The sequence below is a fragment of the Pistacia vera genome, unplaced genomic scaffold (assembly GCF_008641045.1).
Source record: "Pistacia vera cultivar Batoury unplaced genomic scaffold, PisVer_v2 Contig405, whole genome shotgun sequence".
NCBI lineage: Eukaryota > Viridiplantae > Streptophyta > Magnoliopsida > Sapindales > Anacardiaceae > Pistacia > Pistacia vera.
Genome location: NW_022196230.1, coordinates 1,319,909 through 1,346,372, shown reverse-complemented (window position 1 = coordinate 1,346,372; position 26,464 = coordinate 1,319,909). Strand labels below are relative to the sequence as shown.

The following is a 26,464-nucleotide window of genomic DNA, read 5'->3' as shown; positions in this document are numbered from 1 at the left end:
TTTCAAAAATAGAAAATTGAACTGAATCTGAAAGCAGCGACTGTTGTTGGTTGTGTGTAGCTAAAGCTAAGATTGGATTTGGTAATAGGTGCAATATTCACAAGACAGGCAATGCATTTTATGAATTTGATTATTCATTACGAACAACTCTTCTTACAATTACAACCAATTGATGATGAAACCAACAGAAATATTCAATCACTCACCAAATAATAACACTTAAAGAGAAAAAGAATCAAGATGAAGGTTGGTTAATCTTGTTGAAGTGCCTTGTCTAGCCAGGCCTCAGATCCTCCATCATTCCAGGGCTAAGTCAACCATTAAGATGCAGAACTCAGTCTCGTTGAGTGCTCCATCTCCATCAAGATCTCCTTCTTTTACCATGGCCTCTGCTCCTCTTTTGTCACCCCCATCCCCAGATATGCTGAATTTTTCCTTAGACTCTCCGGCGTTAGCCCCTATTCAGGTCCGACAGAAGTCGAAATCCCCCACATAATTCTGACACAAACGTCTCTACGTCAAGCTTCTCAGCCATCACTGGTAATAAATCTTCATACTCGCTTGTCATGGATGTTGCTTTCGTCGATGTTTCCTTCTTGTCCATAACTTTTTTTTTTTTTTTTTGGTGTCAAACAGTCCTGCTTTCTACTGTATCAAAAATCAGAATGGTTGCCTACAATAAAGAAATAAAAACAAAAGAAAATGTTATGATATGACAAACGGAGGTAAAATGGAAAGTACACATTGGAGTTCGAGCAGCCTTTATAAGCATAGAAAGTTTCTATGCGCCATATTTGATGTGAGTTGAGCTTGACTTGTATGTGTCATTCATCTAACCGTCCATTTTAGTACTTGCTTAATGCAAATATAATCCGAATATTTAATCCTAAAATATTTGCATTAAATCATAAATTATTAATTTATTGAATTTGATAAAATTACAACTTTACACGTCTAGGATCATTTGAAATGGACGGTTCGATCCATAAGAACAAGACACATGTATGGCTCATGATACACTAAATTATGTGTTTGTGGTGGTGCCACACTTAATAAACATTCTTGAAAATTGAAATGAATTTTATTTCCATTGAAGGGTTTCGAGGAAAGTGCAGGGAGGAGAGAATAGGATAGGGATAGGTAATGTTGATGGAGGAGTTAAGGAATTGCTTAAATTGTCCGATGTTCTGCTTATGAGGTTCCTTTCTGTTCAATTTGATTTTGGATTCTTCATTTATGTCAATTATTATTTGCCGCCTTATTTTTAATATAATAAAAAGACAAACAATAAAGCCAGACTTTGGACATGGCCTTGGCGTTCCCTTTTCTATCACATGGTGCATTATAACTTCATGTGTTCTGCATGCATCTAATAGATGCTTATCGAGAATTTAACAAAAAAAAAAAAAACACTTTCTTTTGACTAATGATCGTCAATTCATGAATTTGAGAACACCGCCCTACCAATTTCCATGTAATTTAAATTATTTGGATTGATGATTCGTCAAATAAAATTTCTTATTGAATAAAGTGATCACCGTGTAGACCTTTATATCATATACTATGTGTATTGTGATGTACGGTCAGTGGACGGGATGGGCCTTGGAATTGAAAGAGGAAATTAATTTCCTAGAAAAGAAAAAAGCAAGAAGTTGTAAATCACCAGGAAGTTTCCTTCAAGTTGGTGTGGCAGGGAGGATTTAATAACTTCCACCCCCGTCAGTTCACAATTTCACATGCGATGCAGTAGCTGTGTGTGAAATTCAAATAATTTGAATGAATCAGTTTCTGATTTCAGAGGTAAGCTATGGTTGGCTAGTGTTACGGGCTGGAGTTTTACGCCAATCTATTAGGTGAGAAAACTCCCTATTTATAAGTTCAGAATCTCCCTAATACGATGTGAATTCATAATTTTTTCCACCCAATCCTGTGACGTCTCGTCAGACCCTTTGCTACCCAACTATTTCACTCTGTTGGACCCACAATCACAGTGGCGTTGACGGACATCAAAAGAAGATTGGTCTACTCTGATGCCACTTGTTACGGGTTGAGAGTTTCACACCCAAAGATATATAGTACAGAGACTCCCCATTTAAAGCCTAGGATCTCTCCAATACGTTTTTGTATGGGATTCGTTACACTACCCTTTCAACCTTTTAGTAGATTCATCTACATGATGTAATTAAGGAGTAAAATAAAATAGTTTAATTTTAGAAAGAATAATTTACAGAAGGATATGCCTACTAAATTGGTTTTTTCTTTCTTTAATTATACGATTCCTCTTTAGCTTGACATTATTTCCCCTAATATCTCTTTCCATCAGACAGAACCAGAACCACGGAAAATAAATTAGCTTTGTTTATTGTGAATTAAACTTGTGGAAAACTGCATATGTTTGATATTTTTTCTTGGAAAACACTAAATGAAAGTAATATATAATGTAATCCAGCTCGATACTAGAAAATGGACTGAAAGATCATGTTAATAAGAACTGACTTTGAACGAATTCTTTTCCTCCATCCATTTTCAGCATGAAAGCAAAAAGTAACTGTCAGCTAATATTCATTCCGTGTGCAATCCGAATGAATTTATAAACACCAGCATCATTTCATATTATCACACAAACATATGGCACTTATGCCTTACTTCCATATGTGATGAAAACCATCACTGAAAAGAATTAATTCTTCTGTACAGGTCCAACATGAACAGACTCAAGATCACTGATAATGGCTACCAATTTTCTTTGACAATCTTGAAATTCTCAAGCACAACTTTGCCTCTCTGTACTTTGTGATTCATCATAGGCGCGTTCATACTTCCAACCCAAAGTCTCTCCACAATCAGAGCAGAATACATCAGCAACTGTATGGAGACAGTTATTAGATGCCGGTTCTCTTTCGCCCTTCAACGATGTTTATTGCGTGGCTAAATAGAAAAGCTCTACCACTGGTTGCCTGCCCAACAACAAGATTCAAAGTCAAAGATAACAGAGCTTTAAAGATTATATAAAAAAAAAAACCTCAACAATTAACATAACCTTCAATCAGATTAAATGTCTAAACTGATCAGTTTAGTAAATGGACCTATTTATTGATATCAGATCAGGTGTTGATTCTAAGTGTGATGATATGGTTAAACCCCATAGGCCCATACTACAGATTTGCAGAAAATTCTGATCAGTGAGTTGAGATACCTGAAATCCTTTAGAAACAATGTCATCATGAGTGATACAAGATCCGACACTTGTAGCAGTGTACATCCTATTCCCAACAAATCTGCCATTAAGGAATATGCTCAATGCCGGATTGCTGAAGCTGATCACTTTATTGCTGCATAAAAATCAAACAAAAGAAAAAGAGTCGGATTTCAATTGCTTTCTGAGTGTAATCAACTAGCAAACAAAGTTCTCCTCCAATGAATCTGGAAGAATTATTACTGTAGATCACCTTTAAAACAAAGTTTCCTTGAAAATATGACAACAATAAACATTGTGGGTCTGATTAATGATTGAGAAATATTATATCAAAAGATAAAAAATTTAGATGGTGATTGAGTGAAGATTCCAAACAGATTTAGAAATGGAATAAACAAAAGGGGTTGATGAAGACAGGATTGGCAACAATTCTGATATTACAAAGAAAATTTAAAAAGCAACATCCAAGATTATAAAATGTTATACAAAAACTATTGATGAGGAATTATTACAATCGGCCCTTGTTTGTGGTTGGAGAACTAAGTCCTCTTAGTTTTGTCCACCAAGAAACTCACACCTGTACTTAAAAGGAAATAAGAAAACAAAAACCAATGAATTATCATCATTTATAGCTAGAGATTTGTCATGTTATTTTGTCTTCTGTGCTTGCTTGTATATGTATCAGAGACAAAGGGTGGTTATCATTTATTATTATTATTATTTGACCTTTTGTGAATTGTGATAGAGTTTATAGGTTAGATTTGACGGGGAAAACTAAGATGAGGCGTTTTTCTTTTTCAAACCTCTGTGGAATGAGAAAGAAGTAGAAGAGAAAAATATTTCGTGTTCTAATTTTATCGAGGAGAGTAGCCATGAATTATGTTCTTTTTATATTTATGACTAGAAAGCAAGACAAGAATCAATGTAAAAATTGTAATTTTCTCATTTAATCATTCTCTTAGTCTGTTCTATCTTCTTCTCTTAGGAAGCAAAAAAGATGAACACACTGCAATTTGATTCAGGGTTCATAAGTTTAAGCCACAATTAGCCACCTTGATATAGACAACTCAACTGCAAAGACATTTGATTGCCAAATGCTGACCAAATTAGAAATCATCTTTTATTTGTTTGCGTGAAGAAAACTTCCAATTCTAACCTAACGAAGTTTCTCTTCTACTTCCATCTAATTTCTTAGCAGAAAGTCAATCATTAAAATTTTTGACGAGAAATTTGCAGTAGATAAACAGCCACGAAGCATAATGGCAAGTTGAAAAGTAGATAAAGAGATAACATAATCAATTGAGAAACATGTATTGAAGCATCACAAAACTTGACTGAACTGGGATAGTGGCATAGTGCTCCCAGTTTCCATGGTACTGCTGCAATACTTAAATAACGAATTTTGATCCTCATGATCTTTGATAATATTTGTATAAATAATTAACATAAAGGGTCCATGTAGTGCGTTTTCGCTCGCTTAGTGGTAGGGCATATCTTAAATATGATAAAGAAGGTTTTGGGATCATTATCCACTAATTTAAGAGGTGGGGTTGGTGTAAAGATGAAAAATTAATAAATAAGGCTCCACGTCTTGATTGAAAATGATTAAAACATGAAATCAAAACTAACTGATGCCGCTTGCAAAAGATTTTGAATATTCAATCATAAGTGACTTTAATTTAGTCGCTAATGACTAATCCAAGAACTTGACGGGTTACTTTTATTAAATACTTGGCACTTTGCTTCAGCACAAACAACCACAATCTGGTAGAGAATATTGTGAACATTCCAGAATCCTGATTCTAAACATCATCAAACTTCCAAGGCTAAAATTCATTCACGTAACTCGCTATTTTAGAAAAAAAAAAAGTTGAATTTTAAAAGAGAAAATAGCCTACAATAAAAATCGAAGTCCATACCTGCGGCATTGAGAAAAGCATCAAAGAAGCACTTCCTGATCCTCCACTGCAATATTACTTCATTTATAGTGAGAAGAAATGGCCAAATTATGGAAGAGTTGTGATAATTTTCTTCGTTTTTGGAACCGTGAGGTGATATCATCAACAAATCTAAGCAAATCGCAAAAATATGTTAACAAAATGATAGACTTTTACTGAAAAAATTACGCTAACGTAAAGAATGGTGAAACCTTTTCCCAAACAAGTCTCTTTTATAAAGATAACAATAACCCCAACAGATTTACAGGTTAACAATAAATATAAATAAATCTTATGATTTTACAGTTCCCAAGAGTACTAATAAATGGAAATTTTGATGTATAATTTAATTTATTAGATTGAAAAGAAGTTAGCTGATTGGACTCAAACACATCGAAGAAAAATCAGTACCTAACTCCCAACATGTCTTTGATCAATGTGTTATGACACGTTGGCACTTGCAGGGTTTGTAAAAGTATCACTTAGTCCAAAACATTTTCTAAAAGTGATTTTTCCTCCTTATTGCTAACTGACGTTACATAATAGTTAACGAAGAAAGGGTACCTCTGAGATTTCATAATGGCACAATGATACACAAAACCTAAACAAAACCTAGAAAGATTTCATAGTTCATCCCCCGTCTAAACTTGTCGCCATGCCGGCTACTAAACATAGGGGGCGTACCTGATTCGGAAGATGGCACAAGGCACGGCAACGCAGCGAGGCCAGGTACTGTCCATCCGTGGCGGTAGCGAGGCCCATTGCAGCCTGTGAGCGCCCCAGCAACGCTACAGCGGCGCGGCGTCGCGTAGCCCAACCGGCGCCGTTCCCTTGTACAGCCAAGAGTTACTCATTCTTGATTTTGATCCTGCGTAGTTTTTTTGATATTCTTATTGGATCTTGAAATTTGTTTTCCCGGTGGCGTTGTGGGTTGAGGAGGTTTACTGTTGTGTGTTTACATGGTCTGAATGGTGGTATTATTGCTGGGGCTGCTGCCATGGATGGAGATGAATGGGGATAAAGGGAAGAGTGCTTTTCTGCCGGAGATTAATTTTTTTTGTAGTTTTATATTTTTTCTACTGTTTTCCCTTAGCGTTGCCGATGGGAAGTAAGAATTAAAAGGGTATCTTTGTATTTCGCTACGATCTTATCAGGTATTAATAACGGAGCTTAACAGTAAGGATGTAAATGTTACTATTTTGAAACGTTTTGGTACGGAGATTATAAGAGCCTGGGGAGCAATGATAATTTGCACTAGACCTAAAGTGCTCTTTCATGGTCAGGTCTTATGGTGAGCCATTGGTGAGTGGTAAGGTGTCATATGAGTCAGAAAAAAGTGGCTCTATGTGAATTTCTTCTCAAAGTTAAGTAGGCTTCAGTTGGACCTGGAGATAGAATGAAGAGATGGAACCTATAAGGTCAGAGAATATGAAGCACCACAGTGAATATAGGTTTTAACTTTTAAGTAATGGGTAGGCCTGTCGTTTTCTCAAATTTTAGACACACCTGTCAAATTGTGGGCAGATAAAAGGTTTTAACTAGTGAATTTAAAAGTTTTAAGCCGTTACCTACACTTGTTATTTCCCTAAATCAAATAATTACAAGGGGTGCACAATTAATGATAAAAATACTTGGTGCAAATAAATATTCACAAAACTTGTACGCATAAGGAGATTCCTCAAAAGTTAGGGGCTTTAGATTAGTTACCAAATTCTTAAACACCCACTCGTTTTTCCTTCAATTTGTATTCCCTGGAACGAAAGTTGCCGAAATTAGGGTTTAGTAAAACCCAACCAAATCCGTCAATTAAACCCAGAAAAAAGCATTTCGCATAAACGGTTCATAACGTATGTATACGATCTTTATATAGATCGTTCTTGGATTTTTAGCTTATGTATTTATTGATTTTAATTAAGATACTTCTTGGGTTTTGATAATAGGAGGTGTTAATATTAAGAAATTACAATGCAGATTGATATAAAGAGATGGAATTTTGTCCTACCTGTGGTTCGATGTTGCAATACGAGTTGCCACACTTGGATCGTCCTTCAAGATTCGCTTGTCCTTCTTGTCCGTACGTCTGTAACATGGAGAGTAGGGTATGTCCTCTTTTTGTAATATCTAATTGCTGCTGCACTTTCTTTTTCTTCTTGTTGATCTAGTTTGTATGGCCTTTATATTATCAAGGTTAAAATCAAGAGAAAACAACGTTTGGTTAAGAAAGAAATTCAACCAATTTTCACACAAGATGCCATGATGGATGGCCCCCAAACTGAAGGTGAGTTTTCGGTTCTCCATTTCGATTTTTATTTACTATTTTCTGGGTTTAACCTGTTTGCCTTTTGTAGTTACCATCTTTCTATGTTAAAGTTTCTGTGTTTTTTTATTGATACTCGGTTCTTATATATTTTACAATTTTGATTCATTCATGATCATTGATATTTTTGTTTGAATTTCGGTGTCCAATTTTATTATTGGTAGTGCATATGGGTTGGTGGCCAGTAGGAATTCCAAAATTACCAGTCATTTCTTTTGCACTTGCTGTGAGAAATTAAAGAGAAAGGCTTCATGTGAATTGTGAAGTTCATATACTCATTACCCCAGAAAAAGAGGGAAAAGAAAAGGCTCATTCATATATATATGTACGCGACACCAATTTTTGGCTCTATATAGAAATAGATTGATCCAATGATCATTAGAGAAATGGAATTCTATTGACCTTGAGTTATGTTATCTTAGGCCATATAATATTTGAATAGCCATTAACCCAAAAAAATTAACAGTTGGGATTATAGTGCTTAGATTTTTATGTGATAACCAGTGAACTGGGTAAATGACATTTGTTCTGGAGTTCAGAGTTCGTGTTTTAAGTGGTGGTTACTATTGTTTTATTTCATTAGAAGATTGTAGATTTAATTCCAAAACTTGGTCTTCTCAATTTTGTTGTTGTTTGTGGATCATTTGATTCATTTTGCTCCCTTTTTCCTTTTTTTTTTTTTTTTGGCAGTAACATGCCCTAATTGCAAATTTGGGAAGGCTGTTTACCATGAACTCCAGACGCGATCAGCTGATGAGCCGATGACAATATTTTACATGTGTGCAAATAAAAATTGTAAACACAGGTGGAATGAATGAGAAATGTGGAAACAAGTAAAGAAGACTGAATGTTTCTTATTTGTACCCTTTCTTTTATTTTCTTAATAAAAAATGGTTCATTGGAGTATCTAAGTATCGATTCCAATGAATTTTTGCTACCAATTAAAGGGTTCTAATTTATTGGGGTTTGGACATATAGCCAAACCCCAGTAAAGTTTATAGCAATCAAATTTAGTTTATGCTTCAATTTGTAGTAATATGGCCTGGATCTGATTGATTAGTTATAGTAAGACTTCATTTGATTTTGTTTTAAAAGATTTTACAAATACGGGTTCAACCCAAGACAATCTTCGGTCCATTCTTTCCAGGATTGAAAAATAGATGCATAACATTTTTTCCTCAACAAGAAGACCCAGAGATACAGAATCTCACCGCTCTATCACCGATCACCTCCCATATGAATGAGCTGGGGATGCAAGGTTGAGCCGTGAGGCATATGCTTATGAAAGCTGCTCGTCCATACTCACATAAAGGCTGCTGATCGTTTTCAATATAATGCGTTGAAAGCCAGTATAGGACTTCATCAAGCAAACAGAGAGGCACATCTGGATCTTGTTTAGAAGAATTTTATATCAAATAATTTATGAAATTTTATTATGTGAAAAGCAAACTTATCACTGGTCTAGACCAAGAATGAGAAATAATAATAAAAATAAAATAAAAAAATCCTAGGCATTAGTTTGTTTAATTTCCAGAAATTTAAGTTATCTACATGCAAGTTCAATTGAAAACTAAGCTTGCCGTCCACAAAATGCAGCAAATGACATGAAATCCCATATAGGAGATCGTGGTTATTATCACAGCTGGTGGAAGTTAAAAAAAAAATATGGACAATATGAACATCAATGAAATGATATACGTTCTGTCAAATGCTTTTAATTAATTTACAGTCAGTTTCTTCTTTGCCATCCATCTCTTTTTGGCAGCCTCCAATGCTTCTTCCCTCATCTTAAAAAGTTCTTCAAACCAGTGCTGATATTGAGCCACAACTGCATTCATTTCCATCTTTAGCTCATCGTAATCTTTGTCAGCCAAACACAGAGATGAACAACTGCTTGTAATGCTCAATACTCCACTTAAGTTAGGGAATGATAGTTCTGAATTTTTCATAAATTCATTCAGGAAGGTACCTTCTCCAGCATCGCTATTGTATCTTTGCAATTTACAATGATCATAATAGAAATCTCCAAGGTCTAATTCGAAGGCGTAACCGTTTAAGTCTTTACAGCTTCCACCAACATAATAATCAGCAGGTTCGGATGCTGATCTATCATTTTTGGCAGAAGCACCTTCAACAAGGATATCTGAACTAATTGATGCTTGTGATTCTTGATCTTCAAAATTAATCAAACTGGGAGAAGAATGATAGTCACCATCAAACATGCGTTCTCCTTGGGCTGGAATAAGATCTCGAGGATTTGTGCCATGTCCAGAAACATCTTGCTCCACCGCAAACTCAAAAGGAGCACCAGTTTGCGTTGTATCCCGGAGCGTTGTCATTGAAGTTTTGCCATTTCCTTGGACTGGGGACCCACCATTGAGACTTATTGCTGCTCCAACCGAGTAACCTGATGAAGGCTTCCAACTAGGCAAAAGTTTCATTATCAAATAGTCAATAAATTCAGCTATGAAGGCCACATCATGATCTGCCAACTCTAGATGTTCAACCATCTCACCCGCCACTGAGAGTGCAGTATCACTATCAAGATAGAAGAGGAAATGTATATTCCTCACTCGACCTAACTTAAACAAAACATTTCATAAGTTATGAAACAAGAATAAGTAACAAACATTTCAATAGGCAAAATCACATACCAAACAAGTCGGCAATACGTAAGGTCAATGAAATTGAGGTGTCATCATTTTTCGTCCCACTCAACCTAAACTCATTGTTCCTATGGGTCCTTTGATATTCCAAAACTGGAGAATGTGGACTTCCATGGTTGCTATCAGTAAATGTGCTTAAAGAGAGCTGCTTATACTCGGGGTCTAAATCCATGGATAAAGGACCAGACTTGGGTAAATTAATCAATTTCAGGTCTTGGTTAGGTAACTGCAAAGGGTCACGGGTGGGTTCCTTTGGATTCTCAACTTTAAGGAAGGGGTCTTTCAGAAGATCTTTTGCTGACAATCTCTCAGAGGCTGGAACGAGACATTTCTCAATAAACTCCCTAACTTGGGGATCAGTCACCTTAGCAAGGGAAGCAGGTTTAATGCCCTGAAACAAAATGCAAAAGAATTGATTAAAATTTAAATTAAGCTATCACAGAAAAGAATTTCAACAAAAAAGAACCCATACATTGTTGAGTGATGATTGGTTAACTTACAGAGGTAACCTTTTTATAAATTTGAGCTGGATTTTTGCATTCGCTATATGGATACTCAATTGTAACCATTTCTATTACACACATCCCAAAAGAATATATGTCAACGAGTTCATTATATTCTTCTTCGTAAAGCTCTGGAGCCATGAATTCAGGAGTTCCTAGATAAAGAAGGGAAAAAAAAATTCATTTCTCATTAATTCAATTTAATCTAAAACATAGCATTTGAAGAATAAATATTTTACCAATAACACTTTTGGCGGTAGGTTGCTGCATGATGGTTGCCAACCCAAGGTCTCCAATTTTAAGCTCTCCATGATTGCCGTTAACAAAAATATTGTCACATTTTAAGTCTCTGTGAATAATAGGTGGATTGTGACTGTGTAGATAGACTAAACCACTGAGAATCTGCCTGGCCCAGTTCTTTATGACCTTCATATCAACATTCTTATGCTTTTTACGATATCTAACAACCAAAATGTAAGCAATCACTTCAAAAGCTCAGAACATAATAAGAAGAAAAGATTGGGAAACAACCAAGAAAACATACTGCCTCAGATTCCCAGATGTGAAGAGCTCAGTGATCATGTTAACAGTTCTCTTTTTGTCATCCACCCATGACTTGTAGAACTTAATGATGTTTTCTTGCTTTAACGATTTAAGCAAATGAACCTCCGAATACAACTTCTCCAAATCTTCTGGAGACTGCAGAACATCATCGATCTTCATGCGGCTCCAGGCAACTTCTATACCATCAACTTCATCAAATGCCTTGTAACTGCAAATGATACAACCAAGTAAAAGAAGAACTATCCTTAATGCGCAGATCAAAATAGAGACCGAGAGAGAGAGAGTGGAAGATAAGGTTGGAAAGCGTACACAGTCTTAAAAGCACCCTTGCCCAAGACCTCATCATACTGTTAGAAAAAGAACAAAGGAAAAGAAAAGAAAAAATCAATAAGGAGTTCCCATCTCTAACCAAAAAACAAAAAAAAAAAACAAAAAACAAAAAACAAAAAAAAAAAAAGATTCAAGGCCAAACAAGACACATAGTTCCCTTTTCAAGTTCAATGGCATAACCTTAACATGAAGTCGCCTTTATTTGCTATTTGAACCGGAAAACGGAGCTACGTAAGGGCCAGAATGAAGACTTGCCCCAAGACCCTTGCATTATGGAAATGCTTGTGTTTGATGTGTGATTAAAAAGTTACAACAGCGTCTGTTTTATATAAGTTAAATCTTCCGAATACAATTTGTTAAATCACTGACTAAAAAATCATATTAATTAATTTATACAACATCAAGAGATCCTGATAACATCAGTTCTAAAATAGGTTGAACTTTTGCAATATTTTGATACTGTAAATGATATAGCAGAGGTGCTGGCACACACTCCTACAGATATTGATATTCAAAAATTTTGGTTTCGGCTTTTCAGTATTATACTGATATTTATGTTTAGGGCGTCTAAATCTCACATTCTACATACATCAAAATCAGCAATGGATTAAATGAAAGTAATACAAATTAATAACTAAAATTTCCACTTTATTATTTTCGTTTTTCAGCTTACTATCCTTCAATCGCCTCCCTAACAGAAATTTCTGCTGGGACTCTGCTTGAACAGTTGAATCATTCTTTTTTCGTATTTGAAAAAAAAAAAAAAAAAAAAAAAAAACAACGCAATAGTTGCATACCCTAGCGTAACGACCAGTGGGATCTTTTTCAACAAAATCAGAGTCGCCTCCAGAGGAATCTACTCTCTCGAACATTCCTGATAAGAACCAAACTGCCACCAAAAAGACAAGGAAAATAATCTGTTTAATATATTTCTTTTTTAAATTTTGGATTTCACCTATCAAAGAACGACGCCGATAAGAACGAAACGAAGACTTTGGTGTTCTGAGGTAATGAAAAAGGAATCGAATGCCGATCTCAATTGGATTCGGCATCCGACTACAATGTCGTTTCTCAGAGGCAATGAACCTGATCTTTTCATAACCCCAATTCTCCTCACACCACTCAGCTCCTTCATTCTCACTCTATACCCAGCCCCGCCCAATGCTCCAATAGCATTATGCTCCTCAACCTAAACCAAACCAAAATTAAAAAAAAAAAAAAAAAAAAAGGAAAAAAAAAAGGAAAACGAAGAAAAAAGAAAAGAAAAAGAAAAAGAAAACAAACTGAGAGCAATTATTTGTTGTGAGAAAGTGAAAAAAAAAAAGAAAGCAGAAGTGTTTTTCAATGAAGAGATGAAAGGAAAGGAAGTAAAGACGATTGTGGCATCCCGTTATGAGAGATTGAGAGCGCGAAAAAACAGGAATGAACCAACACTTGTACGGTCTACATGTACTGTAAAATAAACAACGTGCCTTATTGCTTAATTTTGATGGAACGAATTAAACGGCTACGCTTTCTTAGGCCGCCAGTTATAACGACCTCGTATTTGTTGTGTTGTTGGCGCCAATGATTTTAAAATTTATTGTATTTTTAATTTCCTGTTATGTGGTATCCATCTTTATTTTGCGGTTGAGCTAAATGGATTGGCTCGTAACGGATGATTTTGGTAATCGTTTTCAGAAAGTTCATTGCTAATGTTACAGGTAATACTATTTTAAGCAAACTTTAAGAGTGATAAACGAAAGTGCGTTTCATCTGCATATGCGATTTACCAGTTTCATTACATTAAAAAAACTTCATTCTTATTCACTGTATATTACCATAAGTCATCTTATTGACCTTAAGTAAATTTATTATAATTAATTAAGAGTTATTCCGTTATGTCATATGTGTAAACATAAAGTTAGCTAGTATTCTTATCGAGCCGATACTCTTGTTTACAAGTCGGTAACGGTTAAAATTAATACACATATTTTATAGTGTAACTTTCACGTGCTTAAAACATAAGGTGTCGTGTGTAGTTGGTTATCACGTCAGTCTAACACACTGAAGGTCTCCGGTTCGAGTCGGGCGACGCCATTTTTCAAGTTTTTGAAATCCAATCCCTTTTTTTTTTTTTTTTTTTTAAATTTCACATTTCGTCCTTCATTTTGTAAAATTCACAATTCGTCCTTTTTTTTAAATTACTCAATCCGTTTGTTTTTAATTTCACCATCCAATCCCTATTTCTCCTTTTTTGTTTTTTTTTTTTTTCATAAATCTCGCAGTCCAATCCCTTTTGTTGTTGTTGTTGAGTTTTAACTTTTAACCCTTTTTTTTAAGTTCCACAATTCTTTGTTGTTGTTGAGTTTTAACTCTTTTTAAAGTTTCACAATTCTTTTTTCCAAGAGAGTGTTTGGGTTTACACACATTTTGATTAATTTTTAATTACTATGATCACTTATTGTACTGATCCCACCATTGTGATACTCTATCCCGATACTCGCCCTATCACTTGATATACCTAAAGGTGAAGTTTCAAGATTCGTTTGTTTATAATTTCACAATCGAGTCCCTATTTATTTATTTATTTATTTTTGAGTATGACTTGTGTTATTACAGTAATGCTATCCATTCTTACTAACAGCCTTACAAATTGACATGGCAGTTGATGTGGCAGATGCCATCTCATCCGCCATGTCACTCACTCGCCACGTCAGTTCCTTGTTTCCCTCCAAAATTATATATCAAAAAATTTCGAGAGACGAACACTAAATCAGAAATTGATTTCCCTCCCCCTAAAATTGGAAAATATCTCCCACCGCCGACCAACCACAACCTTCTCCGCTGCTGTCAATGTTGGATTTTAATACAAAAATTGGCAGCGAAACAGCAGCAGCAAACCAGTGAAAGAACATTAATGAAACCGCAGAAGAACAACAGTGAAACAACAGGAAAATGTCAAGTGAACCGCAGGAAAAACAATAGAGAGACAACAGCAAAATAGCAAAAGAATAGCAGTGACACAGCAGGAAAACAGTAAGAGGACAGCAGGAAAACAACAATAAGAACAGCAGGGTCAAGGCGTGCAAAAGCACTGTCCTTAAAATCAGAATTCCGCCCCTACTGGAAGAATCTTCGTGGTGCAAAAAGGCTCAACAGCAGATTGACTTCCAGGATACAATGACGAATCTCCTTTTAGAGTGCACACTCTAATAGAGATTTAGAACAATATAATGAAAAGTAACAGTGGTGAAGAAGAGCTGGAAAGTTAAAAAAAAAAAAAAAAAAAACACAGAGGAAAACAAGGATTTTTCAAGTGAAAAATTGTGTGTTTCAAATGAGAAAACCACCCCCTTTTTATACTTAAAAATCTGCCCGTTTTCCCTTGCTGTAACCGAAGTCAATCAATTGCTTTTAAAAGCATAACTGCTCATTTGAATTGCAATAACTTGGAACAATTCAATTGCTTTTAATACGTAACAGTCCAAAAAAGCAATATTCAATTGCTTTTAACACATAACAGTCCAAAAGCAATTAAAATTTGGTATTTTGAAATACCATAACAACAGCTTTTATCACAATCCCTCACATATTTCAAAATAACCAATCACCACTAATTATAGAATTTAATGTTTATGAGTTGGTGTCTTTCAGACTATGAACCAATCATTGAGTAACTAAACGTGAGTTACAGAAATTTGGTGAAACTAAGTTTCTATGAACCAAAAATTTCTTTATGTAATTCAGAGGATTAGTTCCTCACACTAAATTCTCAATATTGTATATTGTTCTGCGGTTTAGCACTTTATGGCCCTGTGCTAGCCTGGATTTCATGAGTGCTCTAGAGATGTCTGCCTAAGCTCTCATAGGAATCGACCTAATTCCACACTCACATAGGTGAACCTCCATAAGGTGTGAATTGCAGGTTTGCACACCACAATTTATATTGGCTATGGATTTCATTAAGATTAATTTTATTCAACATTATTCACTGTAATCAATATTATCTCGCCATAGGGAGGACTTTCTATATAAAATTCGATAATACTTATCAAGACAACAAGTGACTTGTTATTACCTTATGAACCTACTTCTTGGGATCTCCAATCACATAGGTAGGGTTACCATCACTCTTGCCTTATGCTTTAGGCATAAGTCCCATCCCCCTCGACGTGTATTCTACTAGCCTCTTACTTAGTGGTTTAGTCAGAGGATCGGCCAAATTTAACTCTGACTTCATAAAATCTAGGCTCACTACCCTAGATTCTAGCAGATGCTTTATAATGGTATGTCTTATCCGGATATGTCTGCTTTTCGCATTATAAATTTTGCTCTTTGCTCTCGCTATTGCGGCCTGACAATCACAATGGATTGATACTGAAACAGGAGGGTGAGTTTCAATGGGAAGATCTGCAAAGAAATTCCTTAACCACTCGGCCTCAGAACATGTCTTTTCTAAGGCGATAAGCTCAAACTCCATGGTAGACCGAGCTATGCAAGTTTGTTTGGAAGACTTCCATGACACAACACCTCCACCAAGTGTAAAGATATAACCACTTGTGGATTTTATTTCATCTGAATCTGATATCCAATTGGCATCGGAATATCCTTCTAATACAGGTGTACTTCCAAACATTAGCCCATAATCAATGGTGCCCTTCAAATATCTAGCAACTCTATCTAATGCTATCCAATGACTCTTATCAGGATTATGAGTATACCTACTCAATCTAGTGACAACATAAGCAATATCAGACCTTGTACTATTCATTAAGTACATAAGACTAGCAATGATTTGGGCATATCTATTTTGACTCACACTGTGTTGTGTATTTTTCTTGAGTTGAGTATTTCCATCATAAGGAGTTGAGACGAGTTTACTTTTTAAATACCCAAATTTTCTTAAGAAATTTTCAACATAGTGTTGTTGTGATAACTTAAGACCATCATTTATCTTAATAATTGTAATCCCAAGAATAACATTTGCCTCTCCCATATCTTTCATATCAAAATTTGAGGCAAGAAACTTTTTAGTCTTAATTATCACATCCATATTAGCACTAAATATTAACATGTCATCAACATAGAGACATATTATCACATCAGTGTTGTCTTCAAATGATTTAGAATATACACATTTATCTGAATCATTAATTGTATACCCATTTGAGACTAACACTTGGTCAAACTTCTCATGCCATTGTTTTGGTGCTTGTTTAAGTCCATAAAGAGACTTTACTAGTTTGCACACTTTATGCTTATTACCTGGGATAAGACAACCCTCTGGTTGTTTCATATAAATTTCTTCATCCAGGTCTCCATTAAGAAAAGCTGTCTTTACATCCATTTGATGTATATGTAATTTGTAAATTGCAGCTAAAACAATTAACACTCTAATTGATGCTATTCTTGTTACAGGAGCATAAGTGTCAAAATAATCTATATCTTTCTTTTGTGTATAACCTTTGGCAACCAACCTTGCCTTGTATTTACCAATTGATCCATCGGTCTTTAATTTCTTTTTAAAAATCCATTTGCACCTTATTGGTTTAGTTCCTGGAGGCAAATTAACTACTTCCCATGTATGATTACTCATAATGGAATCAATTTCATTATTTACTGCCTCTTTCCAAAGGGATGCATCTCGAGAAATCATTGCTTCCTCATAAGTCTGAGGATCATTCTCTGTAAGAAAGATATAGTAATCATCACCAAAACTTTTGGCCTTTCTAACTCTCTTACTTCTCCTTATTTCTAACTCTGAACTTTCAGAAGAATTCCAACGAGTTTTATTTTGAGGTAAAGCTTTTTCACAATTGATTTTCTTAGGAAAAACATTCTCAAAAAAATCTGCGTTTTTAGATTCAATGATTGTGTTTGCATCATACAAACCAACCTCGTGCTTTATTACCATGAATCTATAAGCAGCACTATTCTGAGCATAACCTACAAACATACAATCAATAGTCCTGGGTCCTAACCTTTTCCTTTTAGGTTCAGGAATTAGGACTTTAGCAAAACACCCCCACACTTTAAAATATTTCAAGTTAGGAACATGACATTTCCAAAGTTCATATGGTGTTTTGCCTGTTTTCTAAAAAGGAATTCTGTTTTGTATGCAACAAGCTGAAAGCATCGCTTCCCCCCACAAATTAAAAGATGCTCCAAAACTAATCAACATAGCATTCACCATTTCTTTTAAAGTTCTGTTTTTCCTCTCAACAACTCTATTAGACTGTGGAGAATAAGGAGGTGTAGTCTCATGTATAATACCATGATCTCTACAAAAAGAATCAAAGTTATTTGACTCATATTCACCTCCTCTATCTGTTCTTAACCTTTTAATTTTCTTATTGATTTGATTTTCAACTTCATTTTTATATGTTAAGAACATTTTAATTGTTTCATCTTTACTTTTCAATAAGTATACTCTAGTAAATCTAGAGTAATTATCAATAAAAGTTATATAAAACTTTTTCCCTCCTCTGGTCATGGTTTATTTCAAATCTCCAAGATCATTGTGAATTATACCAAGAAGCTCATTTTCTCGTTCTAGAACTGGTTTACAAGTCTTTTTAGTGGATTTAGATTCCACACACACATCACATTTATCAATATTTGAAATATTGACATTTGATAATAAACCAGGTTCTTTCATCTTTTTCAGATAACCATAATTCACATGACCTAATCTACTATGCCATAAATCTATTGAATCAATAATATAAGCAGAAGAAGATGCATTTTCATTCATAATAATATTAAGTACACAGAGTTTAAATAACTCTCCAGAACAATACCCCTTCCCAATAAAAGCCCCATTCTTGGACATTATAATTTTGTCACCCTCAAAGGAGACTTTCACTCCAGCCTTTCCCAATACATAAATAGATACAAAATTATATCGAATGTTTGGAACATGTAAAACATTACTCAGTGAGTGGGTTTTCCCAGAAGTAAGTTTGAGAAGAATTTTCCCATTTCCCATAACAGGAGTAGAGCGGGAATCACCAAGGTAAACACATTCTTCTCCATCCCTCACTGGTATATATTCATAGAAAGAATTTCTATCTCCACAAATATGCTTTGTGGCCCCAGAATCAATTATCCATTCTTTCTTTTTAGCAATCATGTTCACTTATGAGACAACCACAGCAGCAATAACATCATCTCCCTTAGCCAAATTGGCTTTAGGAGGATTTTTGTTGTCTCTAGTTTTTCTGTATCTGCATTGGCTGGCAAAATGTCCAGTTTTCCCACACACAAAATAGTGTCCTTCTTTTTGAAAGCGTTGAAGTTTTTGTTGTTAAACAATTTCTTACTATTGTTCTTAAAACTCTGCGGTTTCTTGTTCTTAAGTTGAGGAGGAGCCACTTGGTTTTCAACAACATTAGCCTTGGATGTCAATTCCTTGGCCTTATCGACTTTATCTCTAAGCCTATTCGTCTCCTCAATCCTAATATGTACTATCACATCTTCTAAGATCATTTGCTTCAGATTATGTTTCATACTATTCTTATAATCTCTCCATGAATATGGAAGTTTATCAATTAAAAAACAAGCCACAAAAGTTTCAGGAAGAATTATTTCTTCATTTTTCAAATCATTTATCAATAAATGATAGTCATGGACTTGCATGGATACCTCTTTTTCTTCTATCATTTTAAAATCTAAGAAGTTTTCTATAGCATATTTTTGTGATCCGACATCCTTAACAACATATTTCTTTTTCAGGATTGCCCATATATCATGTGCAGTCTTATAAGCGCAATAAACATCATAAAGCTCATTTGATAATGTACTGAGAATAGTATGGCGACATACCTTATTTCCTTTCTTCCATGTATCAAGTTTTTTGTCAAAATCATTCATTTCAGGTTTTGGTTCTTCTGTTGAGAGATACTCTACAAAACCGAGCACATCCAAGGAGTTGAATACTTTTTCTTGCCACCTCTTGAAATGAACTCCGGCAAAAGGCTCAATTTTGGAGATGTCAGGAAGTGAGAATTGCAGCGTCCATCTTGGAAAAATTCTGATCTTAAGATTGTTGGATTTTAATACAAAAATTGGCAACAAAACAGCAGCAGCAAACCAATGAAAGAATAGTAACGAAATAGTAGAAGAACAGCAGTGAAACAGCAAGAAAATATCAAGTGAACCGTAGGAAAAATAGCAAAGAGATAGCAGCAAAATAGCAAAAGAATAGCAGTGAAACAATAGGAAAATAGTAAGAGGATAGCAAGAAAATAGCAGTAAGAACAATAGGGTCAAGGCGTGCAAAAGCACTGTCCTTAAGATCAGAATTCCGCTCCTACTAGAAGAATCTTCGTGGTGCAAAAAGGCTCAACAGCGGATTGACCTCCAGGATATAATGACGAATCTCCTTCTAGAGTGCACACTCTAATAGAGATTTAGAACAATATAATGAAAAGTAACAGTGATGAAGAAGAGCTAGAAAGTAAAAAAAAAACACGGAGAAAAACAAGGATTTTTCAAGTGAAAAATTGTGTGTTTCAAATGAGAAAACCACCCCCTTTTTATACTTGAAAATTTGCCCATTTTCCCTTGCGGTAATCGAAGTCAATCAATTGCTTTTAAAACCATAACTGCCCATTTGAATTGCAACAACTTGGAACAATTCAATTGCTTTTAATATGTAACAGTCCAAAAAAGCAATATTCAATTGCTTTTAACACATAATAGTCCAAAAACAATTAAAATTTCAATTGCTTTTAACACATAACAATCCAAAAGCAATTAAAATTTCAATTACTTTTAACACATAATAGTCCAAAAGTAATTAAAATTTGGTATTTTGAAATACCATAATAGCAGCTTTTATCACAGTCGAATGAAAAATATGACCACCATCGCCGGATATTGTGGGCCACGCGACCGTTGAGATGTCTGGCCAGGCGGATTCACTCTGTCTCACTGAAGTCCGTATTCCTCTCTCTCAATCTCTCTGGTGAGTTCGAACTCCAATCAAACTTGCACTCCAGCCAGCTTTCTTGTCTTCGCATTACATTTGTGGGTCATCTTTAGCCAAACTTTCAGAAAAAGCCAGTTTGACTTTGAGGTGTTGAAGTTGCACCATATTATTTTTTCTTCTTTATCATTTAGAATTTTGTGAAACAAGAGGTAATTGATTTGAGTATTGTTGTGGTGTCATTTACCATAGGGAAGGAGCCAGAAACAAAGGCTATTTCAATTTCACTTTCTCTACTTTCTTCTCTAATTTCTCTTTATCGTCGTTGATTTCCATTGGTGTGAGTCCATCGTCGCAAGACTGAGTTCGTGTGTCGGTAGAAGGGTTTCCGGAACTATTTTTCTTTTCAGCCCATACATTGAGGCTCTTAGCTAGAATGTTAATGTTAGTCAGTTGATATTGGTCTCAATTTTGTTGGCATGTAGAACACTTCACTGAACATGTCTTTACATTTCCCAGGATTACAATACAATGTCAGTCGCTTATAAGCCATCTCCCGCATATGAAAATTTTTGATTGAAGTAAAATGTTAAACCAGTACAGGTAATGTTGTCATACTAAAATTTTGAAATTTTGTTTAGTGACTAATTCATATGATATCAATGAATAATTCCGAGAGTGGTAGTAAATCTGTAGCAGGTGATGCTAGTTTTGGTTAGTAGGTGATGAAATTGCTGCTCAGGTGTGTTTGTTGGCTACTGGGGTTGCAACTGTTAAGTGTGTGTGTTGGTTTGCTTATTATACCGCCCTGCAGTTTTGTTTTGGTGATTGGGTTCCTCTAGTAGTTGTTTCAATTTACACTAGGACTTTTTCTATGAAGCAAAGCCTCTTTTTGTCGTTGGTTTTGCTATTTTTTTGTATAGGTCCGGAGTTGTATGTGCTGGGAAGTTATCTGCAATTTTGCTGGCTGCTGCTGCTATTTCTTCTCCTTGTTTTGGTTGCATTAATGTGCAGGTTTTTTGTAGTTGTAGTGCTGGGTTTTTGGGTTCTTTTTGGTGGCTGGTTTTAATGTACAGATTGTGCAGTTGGTTTTTGTTTACCAAAAGACATGCATTGTTTTTGTGCTGTTGGTCATTTTTTGTATAATCCTCTTTGAGGCTAATTAGATGATTCTTATGGATTGTAAATTCGTGCCTCCTCTGTTGTTTTTGTTTTGCTTGGTTTCTTGCGTTTGTCCAAGGAACTTGACTTTGTAGAGGTCCTCTTATTGGGATCTCATTTTTTTTATGAGTAATGCTATATGTACAAACAAATCTTATAAAGATTTGTGTACAAAATGATGTGGCATAAAATGAATAAAAGAGTGAATATGATAAGTTTGACTTTTTGTATTCACTCTTCTGTTTATTTTTTGCCACATTAGTTTGTAAACAAATACAAATCTTTGTAAGATTTGTTTGTATATCTAACATCATTGTTTTTTTATACTTTATATTATTAATGAAGTAGTACACACATTTGTTTCGACAAGCTTTTGACGTAATCTCATTTTGACAGGAGTTGTTAGAAGGTATGAATTTTCAAAGTTTATGACAAGCTTTTCATATAATCTCATTTTGACTTTCATTTGTATACTAAAATTTTTTAAGTGATTCAAACACCTAGTGTGTTATTGAGTTGAAATGTAAATATTTACGCTTTATGGTTTGTGGATGAGAATAGGCAAGTGATAAACACAATACTTATTCATGATATTGATATAATCACTACAAAAAGAAGAAAATGATGGTGGCTTTATTAGCACTTGCGTCAAGCATTAATTGAGCACTCCCAAAAAATGCCAACTAATCTGATGTAAAGTGCTTCAGTACATTGCTTAAAGCTCTATTAAGAATAATTCGTGTTAAAGTAAACTTATAACTCAAATGCAGTACCGGGTTTATTATGCAAAACGTATAAGTTTACATTTATATAAGTCTAACATACATTAAGAGCAGTGAAACTTAAAAAACAATGGATACAGGTGTGAACTGATCACAATCCGAAACTTGTAGTCCAAAATTTTTCTTGATGTGTATCTCAAAAGCAACAAATACATCACAAAAAACAAAAGGTGGATTTAAGGTAAATCTAGAAGCAGGTTTTACAAATATCCTCAGAAAATATTGTCAAGTAAATCATTTTCTGCATATAAACTTGTAACGCCCCACTTGAGGTACGTAGTTATTGTTTCTTCTTTTACTCTTATTTGAGTTGGTTTCTTGGTAATATTGTTTGGTTGACCTTTGATTGAGTGTTATGTTGAATACTTGCCCTGAAATTGGTTGAAAATAGAAGAAGTTCAGTATTCCAATCTTCGCCGTGGCGAAGAGGTGTTGAAGCCACGGGAAGCTGCTGGACAGTTTCGCCGCGGCGACAGAAGCTTCCTCGCCGCGGCGACAGGCTGACCAAAATGTTTGTTAAGTTTTAGATATTTTCTTCCCTAAGGGCAATTTGACCATTCTACCCCTAATTAGCAGGAAAAGTGGGGAGTAAAATGTAAGGAATTTTCATGGAGAATATGTTGCTATGGGGGTGTGTTTGTAATGAATCAAAGGATATAGATAGAATTCCCAAAGAAGAGTAAGGGCAAAATGGGAATGCTTGTGTATAAATTTCATTAAAAGGAATTAAGTCATTGCAAACCCTTCATTCTTCTTCTCCATCGCCACTCTCCTCTCTTGCTTCCTCTCAATTTCTCTTTCTTTTGATCAAGGAGTTTTAAAGGGCTTTTGGAGTGATTTGGGGTAGAAAATCAACCTAAGGCATCCTAAGGTAAGGATTCTTGCTTTGGTTGTGAAGTCTTGTGAGTTTTGGTATATATTTGAGTTTTGAGGGTTTTTGTTCTTTTGTTTAAGAGTAGAGAAAAAGTCAAGCAAACCAAGTGAAAGGAAGAGTTAGTGAAATCTCTCCATAACAAGGTAAGTAAATCCCAACCCAAGTTGAGATTTGAGAATTTTCTTGATTAGGGTTTTGATAGCACTTATGTATGTATGTTATATACATGTTATATGCCATGTTATTGAGTCTTAAATGGAGATTTCTAGTGCTTGGTGATTGTTTATACATTTCAAATATAAGAAGTGAGATGTGGGTTGGAAAGGTAGTTTGAGATAGAATCGAAGGATATTGAGGAATCCTTTTTTTGAAGTGTCTTTCTTTGGCAGGATTTATGGCTATGTGAGGGGGTTTCTCCCCATTTTGGATGGTTAGAGAAAGACTTAGAATTATTGTTATAGTAGAGTTTTATTATGCACTTGAATTGTTTGATGAAATGCCTAATAGAGGTTTGAGTATGAGTAGTGAACCTTAATTCTTGCAACATTGCATGTTGGCATGTCATAATTGCATTAGTGGAGATGAACCATCCATAGGCACTAATTGTGCATTGAGAAATGACCTAAGAAAGAGTAAGAAACTTTGTGTATGCAGTTGCTCTATGAGTAGAGAACTTTGTGGGTGTAAATACTCTAATGGTAGAGAAAATGAGAAGTGCTAGAGTAGAGTGAATGAGAAGAGTAGTAGAAATGGGTTGATGCTTTGTGATCATCACCCGATAGTTATGAGAATCGGAATGATGCTTTGTGATCATCACTCGACTAGCCATTAGAAAAGGGTTGATGCTTTGTGATCATCACCCGACAGTGATTAGGAACGGGTTAGTGCTTTGTGATCGTCACCCGAAAGTCATAAGGAACGGGTAGGTACTTTGTGGTCTCCACCCGATAGTTACGAAAACCGGGTAGGTGCTTCGTGATCCCTACTCGGTAGTCACTAAGAACGGGTTGATGCTGTGTGAACTCCACCCGACAATCATGAAGAGTGAGATGGTGTTGTGTGAACGCCATCCGGCCGTGCCTCCGGTAAGATGAGGACATGAAATTTAGTAGGAAACAACAGAAAATGTGAGGAAAGAATTAAGAGAGATACATACGGGGATAAACAGATAGAGGGTTTTACTTACTGAGCATTATTTTGTGCTCACCCCGTTATTTTTCTTTGTGGATGCAGGATCTAGGTGATGATGCAGTCGGAGGGCCGTCGGCAAGCGAGGAGCAATAGCTACACTATTTCCCCTGTTTTTGTCTTTTAAAATGGCTTTTTGTAAATGGTGCTCTTTGTGTATAAAAGACGTATTACTTTTAATAAAAAGAAAAGTTTTGGGCCCATTTTCTATTGTTATTAGGCATGCATTGTACTAGATTTCAACAGTTGTTACAAAACTTGAAGAAAAGTTTCACTTCAGGACAGAACTCCAACAGAGAGGACATGTCATAAGCTTTCAATTTCTTCGGCTTCTAAGTTTCTTCTTCTCTTTAGAAATGAAATACTTTTATAGTAAACTACTAGTAGTCAAATAGAAAAACGAACTACCACATTAAAAAAATTAAACAGCATAACACCAATGCAATCCACTATCAAAATGTTTATGAAAAGGTGCTGCCCTCAAAGCTTAACAAATTCATCCCCTTGAATTGTCCTCAAAGCTTAACAAATTCAACAATGAATAATTCAAAATGTTTATGAAAGTGTTTCATTTATTTTTATATAATATGTCTTGACTCCATTTTCAATGTTTTCTTTTTTAACAAAAAGTCACATTTAAATAGCAAAATATGCTTTTGAGATCTTATAATGATGTTAAAAGTTGTTGCCAAATAGTTGAAAATAATTTTACAGCTCAAATCCACTAATTAGTTAATTAAAATCTAGCCTCCAAATTCAGTTGTATCCAACCCACAAACTCAAACCACAAGCCATTCTCTATAAGATACAATTGAAAGAATATTTAGAGAAGAATACCATAGACCTACCACCACAGTTAGTGTTCATCCTGTACAAGTTCCTCTTCTTTCTTTATGATCGATAAAGCTTCAATAACGGCAAAAAATGGATCTTAGTTTCTTACCCACAAGTAAATAAACAATTCATTAGCACTTTCAGTTAAATAGAAAGTCATAAGATTTACTATGAGCAAAGAAACACTCTATTAATACAATTGTTGGTATTAACCATTTCTTGTACAATATTTTTGTCAAAACAAAATATGATCCTGTAGCATAACATTGGAATCAACATCAAAACCTTGAAGCATTTGAAAGCCTAAATTAGGAGCAATAAATTACATCAATGAAACAGAGCTCAAACTTGTCAGACACTAGCTTTCTCAGCACAAAACTTAGAAGCAGAAGCCAAAAACTCAGAGGTGAATTTCAAATTACAATTCTAACCATCATCCCCACCATAAAAGTACCTACTCCCACGCCCACCAAATTGGTCCTCTTCTTCTTCAAACTCACACGGTCACACCCTACTCTTCTAGACATAAACCCAATAATCTCCTCAAGTTCCTCAATTCTCCTCTTCGATTCCGCCTTCTCCCTCTCCATTTCCTCAATCTTGGATCTTAAACTCGCCATCTCCTCATTCGCAGCGTCGATCTGTTGTAGCAGCCGCCTCTCCTCCACCTGCTGCGTGTTCTTGTGAGTAGCAGAGATCTCCACCACCCTCACATTCGCCTTTGAGTCCTCCTTCCTCGATGACTTCATCTACCTTCGCCATTCACTAGCCGCTTCGAAAGCTCCCTCACTTGAGATTCTGAAATGGGTATCAACAAGAGAGACTTCTGCGGAAATAAAGTTAAGAGTAAAGAGAAACTTAAACCGATATATAAGAGAGAAGTTTCTTCATTTCATGGTTTTCTTCTTCTATCTTGGCGGTGGAGGTGGTAGAGATAGGTTGGTGGTGGGAGAGATTTTTCAATATTAGGGGAAAGGTTTTCAGAAATTGATTTATGGTTTATTTTTGATAAATTTGGGGAGGCAAAACTTTTGAATTTTTTTTTTTTTTTTTTTTTTGGGGGCTTTTGGGGAACTGATGTGGCAAGTGGATGATGTGGCAGATGAGGTGGCATCTGCCACGTCGTCTGCCACGTCAGTTTGTAGGGCCGTTAGTAAGATTGGTTTGTAAGGAAAGCATTACCGGTGTTATTAACCCTTTT

The 26,464-nt window shown here is 35.3% G+C and overlaps 2 protein-coding genes and 1 long non-coding RNA gene across 4 annotated transcripts; 1 reads left to right on the top strand and 2 right to left on the bottom strand.

Moving 5' to 3' along the window:
* Positions 1 to 2,834: 2,834 nt before the first annotated feature.
* Positions 2,835 to 6,140, bottom strand: LOC116142201. Its single transcript, XR_004129965.1, has 4 exons — positions 5,818 to 6,140; positions 5,116 to 5,265; positions 3,197 to 3,773; positions 2,835 to 2,957 (listed from the first exon to the last, which is right to left on the bottom strand). It is a non-coding gene; the product is annotated as an uncharacterized LOC116142201 (long non-coding RNA).
* A 224-nt stretch (positions 6,141 to 6,364) lies between these two features.
* LOC116142197 (DNA-directed RNA polymerase III subunit RPC10-like) lies at positions 6,365 to 8,483 on the top strand. 2 transcript variants are annotated; one of them, XM_031427647.1, is made up of 4 exons: positions 6,365 to 6,580; positions 7,103 to 7,232; positions 7,321 to 7,411; positions 8,141 to 8,483. In XM_031427647.1, exons 2-4 carry the CDS (start codon positions 7,119 to 7,121, stop codon positions 8,266 to 8,268), a joined length of 333 nt encoding a protein of 110 aa, XP_031283507.1. In that variant the 5' UTR covers positions 6,365 to 6,580; positions 7,103 to 7,118; the 3' UTR covers positions 8,269 to 8,483. The 2 variants fall into 2 exon arrangements, with proteins under 2 accessions (XP_031283507.1, XP_031283506.1); XM_031427646.1 differs by lacking the exon at positions 6,365 to 6,580 and adding an exon at positions 6,852 to 6,980 and having other exon boundaries at positions 7,105 to 7,232; positions 8,141 to 8,480.
* Positions 8,484 to 8,966: 483 nt separating this feature from the next.
* Positions 8,967 to 12,723, bottom strand: LOC116142194 (probable serine/threonine-protein kinase WNK10). Its single transcript, XM_031427641.1, has 7 exons — positions 12,311 to 12,723; positions 11,493 to 11,530; positions 11,164 to 11,391; positions 10,859 to 11,079; positions 10,617 to 10,774; positions 10,105 to 10,507; positions 8,967 to 10,028 (listed from the first exon to the last, which is right to left on the bottom strand). The coding sequence occupies exons 1-7, from the start codon at positions 12,563 to 12,565 to the stop codon at positions 9,169 to 9,171; spliced, it is 2,163 nt and encodes a 720-aa protein (XP_031283501.1). The 5' UTR covers positions 12,566 to 12,723; the 3' UTR covers positions 8,967 to 9,168.
* Between the last annotated feature and the right edge of the window lie 13,741 nt (positions 12,724 to 26,464).

What these genes read in the sequence shown, in the direction of transcription:
- LOC116142197 (XM_031427647.1), top strand. Translation starts at nt 7,119, where the DNA reads ATGGAATTTTGTCCTACCTGTGGTTCGATGTTGCAATACGAGTTGCCA. An exon ending in TCTGTAACATGGAGAGTAGG is followed by an intron (nt 7,233 to 7,320) that starts GTATGTCCTCTT and finishes TATATTATCAAG; the next exon opens with GTTAAAATCAAGAGAAAACA. An exon ending in GGATGGCCCCCAAACTGAAG is followed by an intron (nt 7,412 to 8,140) that starts GTGAGTTTTCGG and finishes TTTTTTTGGCAG; the next exon opens with TAACATGCCCTAATTGCAAA.
- LOC116142194 (XM_031427641.1), bottom strand. Translation starts at nt 12,565, where the DNA reads ATGCCGAATCCAATTGAGATCGGCATTCGATTCCTTTTTCATTACCTC. An exon ending in TACCGCCAAAAGTGTTATTG is followed by an intron (nt 10,775 to 10,858) that starts GTAAAATATTTA and finishes TTCTTTATCTAG; the next exon opens with GAACTCCTGAATTCATGGCT. An exon ending in ACGTATTGCCGACTTGTTTG is followed by an intron (nt 10,029 to 10,104) that starts GTATGTGATTTT and finishes TGTTTAAGTTAG; the next exon opens with GTCGAGTGAGGAATATACAT.